The sequence below is a fragment of the Scleropages formosus genome, chromosome 10 (genome assembly GCF_900964775.1).
Source record: "Scleropages formosus chromosome 10, fSclFor1.1, whole genome shotgun sequence".
NCBI classification, from domain to species: Eukaryota; Metazoa; Chordata; class Actinopteri; order Osteoglossiformes; family Osteoglossidae; genus Scleropages; species Scleropages formosus.
In genome coordinates this window covers 13,178,151-13,187,537 of record NC_041815.1, presented here as the reverse complement: position 1 = coordinate 13,187,537, position 9,387 = coordinate 13,178,151, and the positions used below count along the sequence as shown (strand labels likewise).

The following is a 9,387-nucleotide window of genomic DNA, read 5'->3' as shown; positions in this document are numbered from 1 at the left end:
AAAATATTGATTTCCAAACTTGGGGGTGCGGTGGCGCAGTGGGTTGGACCACAGTCCTGCTGTCCGGTGGGTCTGGGGTTCGAGTCCCGCTTGGGGTACCTTGCGACGGACTGGCGTCCCGTCCTGGGTGTGTCCCCTCCCCCTCCGGCCTTACGCCCTGTGTTGCCGGGTAGGCTCCGGTTCCCCGTGACCCCATATGGGACAAGCGGCTCTGAAGATGTGTATATGTGTGTGATTTCCAAACATGTGTCTTAACTGCTGTTAATTTTTAAAATATCTTTTTAAGATGCACATGTTTGGGTGGCTTACTAACTACTCTCTTAAAATTTTCTCAAGGGTAAAATAATCTTAATATCATTTTAGTATATTTTTTGCAGAAGTCAATGGATCAAAACAATAAAGCAAGCTGTGATACATCCTAAAAAAAAAATAGTTTTTTCCATTTTTGTCATATTTTTGGAGACTTTTAATTTTCTCAGCCAAGCAATTTTTGGGTACATTGCTCAGGAACATGTGCTCTTTCATTCATTCATGTCAGACACGTTCGAAAAAAAGGAGGACAGGCAGATTGAATTGAAAGATAAGGTCCTGTTATTAGGGGATGTGGTGGTGCGGTGGGTTTAGCCTGTGCCTGCTTTCTGGTGGGTCTGGGGTTCAAATCCTGCTTAGGGTGCCTTGTGATGGACTAGCATCCCGTTCTGGGTGTGTCCTCGCCCCCTCCAGCCTTGTGCCCTGTGTTAGGCTCCGGCTTGCAGGGACCCTGCTTAGAACAAGCAGCGTGTGTGTGCGCGTGTGTGTGTGTGTGCGCGCGTGTGTGCGAGCGTGTGTGCGCGCGTGTGTGTGTGCGTGTGCGACTATTATTCCCCACCTCTAACTCCAAATGACTTGCTGAGTTTAAAGGACCCTTTGCAGTCACACAATGAGTAAAGGATGTAGATTATGAGGTCAATAAGAATGACAGGTAATGTGTAAAAGTTGGATCATCTCACTCTGTTAAAAAAATAGTATAACACAAGTGAAATGCGGAATAGGGCCTTTCCTCTCAGCACAAGCATGATTTACTGACATTCTGGAATAGGTGAAAATAGAATTCTGCTATGTTAAGTCTTGCATTTTACTTAGATTTCAAAAACAACTGCATATGCACTGGAATATGCAAGTTGTTTAATATGGTTTAAATCTCAACGTAGGTGCAAAAATGGGCAAGTGGGAGAAGTAATGATCACGTATGTCTTATCCCCTAACCACCCCCCACAATACTGTCACATAACATCGGAATTGACATTGCAACGAGTTTGCAATGCCAACTCATGCCAACCTCCCCTTCAGTTACGAGTTTCAGTTTCTTTGTTGCTGGCATTCAAAATATTTGCATGACATTGCAAGTACAAACAAAAACCATGTGCCATTAATTTGAAAAATATACCGAGAAGAAACTGAAACATCAAAGGAATTACACTTTATTCCCCCTTTTTCACTTTCCTATGTCAGATGAAGTTTCAAATTTTTTAAAACAAAACATTGAGGTTTCTCAAATAAGTAATTTTGGGTCTCTGTCCGTCAACTCTCAGACAATCCCATCAAAACAGTTTTAGGATGAAGAGAGTCTGTCGTAGTTTGAGAAAAGGTTCATCTCGACTGTGGTATGCTGTACCAGTGCGAACTGCTGCCTTAGATTTCCATCAATGACATCAAGCATTGTACCAATACTGGCTGAAGTTTAACCTCCTTCTCCTTACAGTGCATACACTGACTTCAGTTGAAGCCCTATCCAATACAATTACAACACATGATATCCCTAATTACAAAACGTGGCCTAAACACCAGAGCACATATTAACTAAAACCAAACGGTACAGAGAAATGATTGCATTTTACTTTTTCCATTAAAATAAAACAATACCTAAAATTCCACTCTTTTACAGATGGGATATAAACCAACACATCCCTGGGCATCAGCAACTTTTCCCTATAAAAAGCTGCAACTGATAACACAATGAATATATTGTTACAGCACAGTTTAAAATTCAGTAGGAGCTGAGAATGAAATTAGTCAGATTTGCACAGCATATTAAAAGAATTCATTCTTTAAAATAGCTGGTCATTTGAAACATGCAGTATACAGAAAAAACACAAATGTTAATAAAAAAAAAAACAACATGAATTTTCATGAGGAAAACGTTTTCTAATGCTGAATGTGAATTATTATGTGGTCATATGTTAGAAAACCTTGACAAAATTAAGTAGAGCAGAAATTCACATCGCATTAAATCAGTGTCTTTACATTTGTACAAATTCTATTTGGGTGGTACAGTGAGTAGCGCTGCTGTCTCACAGGGCCTCGGTGGTGTGAGTGGACGTGGGTTCGATCCCTGCTCAGTCTGTGTGGAGCTTGCATGTGTCCCCCCCCCCCCCCCCCCCCCCCCCCCGTCTGTGTGGGTTCCCTCCCACAGTCCAAAGACATGCTGTTCAGGTTCCCCATAGTGTGTGAGTAACACAGGGAGCGTGTGTTTCACTGATGTATGGATGAGTGACCCAGTGTAAGTATTGTATCTAGCAGTGTAAGTCACCTTGGTGAATAAGGTGTGCGGAGTTAGAGTTTTAAGTACTTGTTCAAAGCCCATCCTGTAAACTTAAAAATGCCAGTTTATTTTAATGTATAATATAACAATGAAGTCTGAAACCATTGCTCAACTTCCAAGCATGCAGGGCCTTTCTGAGAGCAAAACTGTCCGCTGTCGATAAATAGGATGATGGTCCTGTGTTTCTGTCTGAAGCCCCTCCTCTAGGGACTACCACAGGTAATAAAAAGGGAAATCTTAGGGACTCAATGCACAGCACACAACAGATACGTAATGAGGACCAGTGATAAACAAGGATGTGTCCTAATTACTTCTTGCACCACTGTTAACACAATTAGGCTGCAACTTTTAAATGACCAACAGAAGGAGAAACAACACTCATGGGCAATCCTTGAGGGCAGAAAACTACTTCCATCAAAACACTTGAGCCTAATTTTTCAAAACCCTTATACATTAATCAGGGAACACTTGTTAAAGAGAGTACCAGGGTATTAACTATGAATTGAGGTTGTAGAAAGTACCTAGCTGTAAAAATGGATAAATACTGTATTATGTATTATACAAACCTAATACTGTAAGTTACAATGAAAAAGGTGTCACAATCACTGGGTGTTAATAAGACAGATGAAAAATTCAAGGGGTGCCACCCTGGGTTCACCTAGCTCCATCAGTGCAGGGGAGCTCAGTATACTCAAAGCGCAATTCCCAGCCCTGTAAAGGGTTGAAAAGCTCATTTCATTTCACAGATTGTTGATCAGCCTTCTATTGAATCACCTCCAATTTGTGTTGCATAGTGACTCCTGTTCTTCTGTAATTACGTTTCTTCAAGTCCAGTTCACAGTGCGCTCCCATGAATCATCTCACAAGCCCTAGACTCTCCTTGTCACCAGATCTGTGTTCCCTTGTCTGGCAAGCTGTCTAGTCTCATCCTTGTGTAAATAGTGCATATATTGTCACTCCAGTGAAAGAGAAGGCCATAAAACTGAATAGAATTTATTTTCCCTTGTTGGTGTCGCTCTTGCTTTTCTCAGTTGTTGCTGTAGTGCGCAGTAGTGCTGAGACCTGGAAGGGACATCTACAAACATACACCAAAAGTCACTCTTGGAGTGGCTTAAAAAGCAACATGGGTGATGTAATGTAATGTGATGGAGTAGCCCCCGTCAGAGGCCAGACCGCAGTCCAGTTGAGAATCAACAGCACAAAAAAGTATTGATTGGGTCAATCTTTCTGCGTTCAGTTCCATTTTTAATTTTGTAAACTATCTGTGTATGTTTCACTTTGACATTACACGCGCACACACACACTGTCTGAAACCAATTGTCCCAAGTGGGGTCGCGGTGAGCCGGAGCCTAACCCAGCAATACAGGGTGCAAGGCAGAAGGGTGAGAGGACACACCCAGAATGGGACGCCCGTCCATCGCAAAGCACCCCCTGCAGGGCTGGAAGCAAAGACACACCAGAGTGGGACCCCGCTAAGCCCGCTGCGCCACCGTGCCCCCCAACGTTAGAGATGACTTTGTTAAATACGTCATTGTTCCATGCTGGTCTCGGCAAGCTTTTTTTGCTTTCAGCAGTTATTTACATTGAGGTCAGTTTTTTAGAGTATTCTTAGAATTTTTACCTCCAACAATGATTACTAACCTCTGTTTTTTAAAGAGGTTCTTGTCTTTTCTTGCCTCCATAGCATTTATTCATTTAGCCAACACTTTTCACCAAAGCAACAATTATTTATCCATTTATGTGGCTAGGCTTTTTTAAGTGGAGAAATTTAGGGTAGGGTGCCTTGCTCAAGGCTACTACAGCAGTAGGTGACATTCAATCCAGCAACCATGGATCCAAAGGCAGCAACTCTAACCACGACACTACCGGCTGCCTCAATTAAACAAGCAACTGAACATTTTTTTTCTGTTAGTTTCTTTTGTGCTGGTCATCAAAACGCAGTTATCTTTGTGACACTGCCAAATTACATCGGTGTGCCTTCGGTGTCAGGAGACCTCACTAGGTGGCTCAAGGCCCCTGTTTGTGTATGTTCTACATCTGATTACGCACGTCATTGTGCACACACCTCTTCCCAATTCCTTTATCATCAATTAACGTTAACTATGTACTTTATTTTCACTACTGCTTTCTAACAATTAAACTCTCATCAGTTCACACTGACCAGCTCTTCTTTCTGCTTTTCATTCCTTGGAAATTCTTCAACAACACTATGACATGTTTGTGTATATGCCTTGTTGATGCTACATGGAGCTTCTGTGAAGAAAATTCTACTTTTTCATAAATCGGTAAATTGTGCAAAATGTTTGTTCCATTGCATTTGTGTTTTTATATGAGCAAATATCTCACACTCCGGTACACCTAGGTCCCTTCGATTATTCGACTCCCTCTTCTCTCGTCTCAGGCTTGCGCCATCACGCCTCTTCATCTGATGTAGAAACCTGTAGCGCAAGTTGTGACTGACCTGCCAAAGACTTTCTGCATGTCGTTGTGACTTGCAGGATATGCAGACATACAGAATGTACGATAACGCATTACCTTTACCAAATATGGAACATCATGCACGCATACAGGAAACTCTACACCTGCTTGCCATGCTGGTGACTATGCCATCGTAACACATACACCTAACAACCACAATCCAGAAATCCTAATTTACTAGTTCTTCAGATAGGAGGACTGTACATTTGTCACAGCCCCCAGACACTGGCTTCCTGCAGCCTACTGGTTACAACCAAAAATGGTCAAAGGACCAGCACCCAATACCTGCAGAACCTGGTCAATCCCTACACCTTACCATAACTTCTGTGCTTCTCCACCTCTGGCCCCTTGCTTGTCCAATTCATGAGGGACCTCAGATTTGTTAAATAAACTCCATTGTTTGCTTTGATAACCATATCATATTGTTACGGTGCATCATAATCTATCCGGAAGACACTGCTTTCATATGTCACAGATGAAACATAAGACTGAACAAAGCACCAATAGCTGACAAACACAAACTGGAAATATTTAAAGCACAGCAAATTTGTCCATGTATGAAACAGTCAATAGTAATGCACTTTTGAAGGATAATTAGGTGTTGAACTTCCACAATTTGTTCGTATTTCTCTACATTAACGGTGCCCTCATAGATACATAATTTACCCATACCATAAGTACCGACACATCCCCATATCATGACATGCACTGGCTTTTGGACCGCTGATACCAGCTTGGATGGCCCTTTTCCTCTTTGGCCCAGAGGACAATGACAGCTGTTTTTTTCCAAACCTATTTGAATTTTTGACTTGTCAGACCACAAACATGAGTGTACTGTGGTACTGTCTGTCTAAGCTGACACCAAGCCCAGAGAAGTCAGCGGTGCTTCTAGACAGTGTGGATTTATGGCTTCTGCTTTGCAAAAAACTGCCAGAAACACAAGTACATATTCTTAGTTCTCACTCATGATGTCATCCAGGACATAGAGCTCCCAGGTCCAAGCCAGTCCTTGAGAGCTGAACTCTTGTTTACTCTTGTCTTTAACCAGAGAGCCAGCAGTCTGCCAAGGGAATACAGAACAGCAGATTTAAGCAGCAGGAGGTCAGACTTGTTGGAGTATCGGGAACCTGAAAGGGAAGAAGGCTTTGGTTTTGGACTGCAGGACCTACAGCATTCAACAGTGGAACCTGGAATGTAAAACACTTTTGCCGTTTTGGTATTTCTTTCTGTACAAAAAATAAAATGCATAATTCTCTTCCTGTGAATTTTTTCTTTTGAAGAAAATTTATAGAGATTTCAAGTTCAGATGTAAAATGGTGGGGGGTGCAGGGACACGGTGGTGCGGTGGCGCGGGGCTGCGGTGGTGCAGTTAGTTGCACCGGGTCCTGCTCTTGGGTGGGTCTGGGGTTCAAGTTCTGCTTGGGGTACCTTGTGACGGACTGGTGTCCCATCCTGGGTGTGTCCCCTCTCCCTCCGGCCTTACGCCCTGAGTTACTGGGTTAAGCTCCGGCTCTTTGTGACTCCCTATGGGACAAGCGGTTTGGACTGTGTGTGTGTGTGTGTGTGTATATAAAATGAATCTTGGGCTCCCTTTTCCAAATAATTAATTAATAATTAATAATAAATAATATTGTCAATAAATAATTATTTCAAAACATAATTATAACTTAGATCAGTATACACACACACATTCTCAGAACCGCTTGTCCCATACGGGGTCGCGGGGAGCCGGAGCCTTCCCGGCAACACAGGGCGTAAGGCCGGAGGGGGAGGGGACACACCCAGGTCCAAGCCAGTCCGCCGCAAGGCACCCCAAGCGGGACTCAAACCCCAGACTCGCGGGAGAGCAGAACCCGGTCCAACCCACTGCGCCACCGCGCCCCCCTAGATCAGTATATTTTTCACTTTTTATAGTGTTTAATGTGTATGTATCATGTATATCAATGTTTGGGTACATGGCACTTCAAAGAAGTACAGAAAGTTCTGTTGTATACTTGTAGTTAAAACTTGAACGTGTACAGCTTTTTGTGCTTTATCATGTACATTTTGAAATAATGGGTTTTTTTTTCAACACATGAACAAAGTAACTTGTAGAAACAAATTTTAAAATGTACTTTTCTCGCTTTCTCAAGGTGTTTTTGAAAGTGCCACACTGTGCAGCAAGATGTCGGAATATGCAGCAAGAAATATCTCTCACACGGACTTCATACTAAGTGGCTTCTCTGGATCCAGAGAGTGGAAACAACTTCTCTTCATCCCATTTTTCCTCTTGTTTGTAATGTCAGTCACTGCAAACTCCATGATTATATTTATAATCTTATCGCACAGGGCTCTGCATTCTCCAATGTACCTGCTGATTTGTGTGATGGCTTTTGTTGATTTGGTTATACCAATATTCTTTGTTCCAAATATGCTGCTTAATCTCCTGTTTAACTGGAACCATATTTCTCTGATGGGTTGCCTGGTTCAGATGTTCTGCATTCAATTTTTTCAATCAGTGCAGTCTACTGTTTTGCTGTGGATGGCCCTGGATCGTTTCTACGCCATCTGCACTCCACTCCATTACAATGAACACATGAGAATCTCTGCATTCCTGAAATTTGTAATTATACCGATGCTCAGAAATGCAGTTTTCATTTTAGCAATAGTTGGTCTGGCTCGATCTTTGTCATACTGCCAGTCCAATGAGATTAAGCACTGCTTCTGTGAACACATGGCACTGGCCACCCTTGCATGTGGTCCAATATATGTTAACAATGTTGTAGGACTATCTGGCGCCTTCTTCATCTTCGTGGCTGATTTCCTTTTAATTGTCTTTTCCTATGTTAGAATATTTGTCTCTCTTTTTAAATCAGGCAGAACTAGTCAAAAAGCATTCAGTACATGCATCACTCACATTATTGTCATCTTTGTGACTTTAATGTTTTCCTTGACATCGTTTCTTTCCTACAGAATAAAAAATGAGATGTCATCAAACAGTCATATGGCAATCAGTACAATGTATTTGCTTATGCCTGCCTGTTTAAATCCAATAATTTATGGTATCAGGACAAAAGAAATAAGACAGCAAGTCATAAACGTAATGAAGTGCGGAAAATGTCCACATAGCACTGACGTAAGACAGTTTAAATAAAAAATATTGATTTCCAAACATGTGTCTTAACTGCTGTTGATTTTTAAAATATCTTTTTAAGATGCACATGTTTGGGTGGCTTACTAACTACTCTCTTAAAATTTTCTCAAGGGTAAAATAATCTTAATATCATTTTAGTATATTTTTTGCAGAAGTCAATGGATCAAAACAATAAAGCAAGCTGTGATACATCCTAAAAAAAAAATAGTTTTTCCATTTTTGTCATATTTTTGGAGACTTTTAATTTTCTCAACCAAGCAATTTTTGGGTACATTGCTCAGGAACATGTGCTCTTTCATTCATTCATGTCAGACACGTTCGAAAAAAAGGAGGACAGGCAGATTGAATTGAAAGATAAGGTCCTGTTATTAGGGGATGTGGTGGTGCGGTGGGTTTAGCCTGTGCCTGCTTTCTGGTGGGTCTGGGGTTCAAATCCTGCTTAGGGTGCCTTGTGATGGACTAGCATCCCGTTCTGGGTGTGTCCTCGCCCCCTCCAGCCTTGTGCCCTGTGTTAGGCTCCGGCTTGCAGGGACCCTGCTTAGAACAAGCAGCGTGCGTGTGTGTGCGCGCGTGTGTGCGCGCGTGTGTGCGCGCGTGTGTGCGAGCGTGTGTGCGCGCGTGTGTGCGAGCGTGTGTGCGCGCGTGTGTGCGAGCGTGTGTGCGCGCGTGTGTGTGTGCGTGTGCGACTATTATTCCCCACCTCTAACTCCAAATGACTTGCTGAGTTTAAAGGACCCTTTGCAGTCACACAATGAGTAAAGGATGTAGATTATGAGGTCAATAAGAATGACAGGTAATGTGTAAAAGTTGGATCATCTCACTCTGTTAAAAAAATAGTATAACACAAGTGAAATGCGGAATAGGGCCTTTCCTCTCAGCACAAGCATGATTTACTGACATTCTGGAATAGGTGAAAATAGAATTCTGCTATGTTAAGTCTTGCATTTTACTTAGATTTCAAAAACAACTGCATATGCACTGGAATATGCAAGTTGTTTAATATGGTTTAAATCTCAACGTAGGTGCAAAAATGGGCAAGTGGGAGAAGTAATGATCACGTATGTCTTATCCCCTAACCACCCCCCACAATACTGTCACATAACATCGAAATTGACATTGCAACGGACATTAACATCTTTTTAGGTATGCTGTACATAATTTTTCCTGCTACTGTAAACCCCATTATTTATGGAGT

General features: G+C 42.1%; 1 protein-coding gene across 1 annotated transcript; it reads left to right on the top strand.

Annotated features, from left to right (window-relative positions):
- Nucleotides 1-6,230: 6,230 nt before the first annotated feature.
- Nucleotides 6,231-8,192, top strand: LOC114911691 (olfactory receptor 52K2-like). Its single transcript, XM_029255859.1, has 2 exons — nt 6,231-6,253; nt 7,192-8,192. The coding sequence occupies exon 2, from the start codon at nt 7,224-7,226 to the stop codon at nt 8,190-8,192; it is 969 nt and encodes a 322-aa protein (XP_029111692.1). The 5' UTR covers nt 6,231-6,253; nt 7,192-7,223.
- The last annotated feature ends 1,195 nt before the right edge of the window (nt 8,193-9,387 follow it).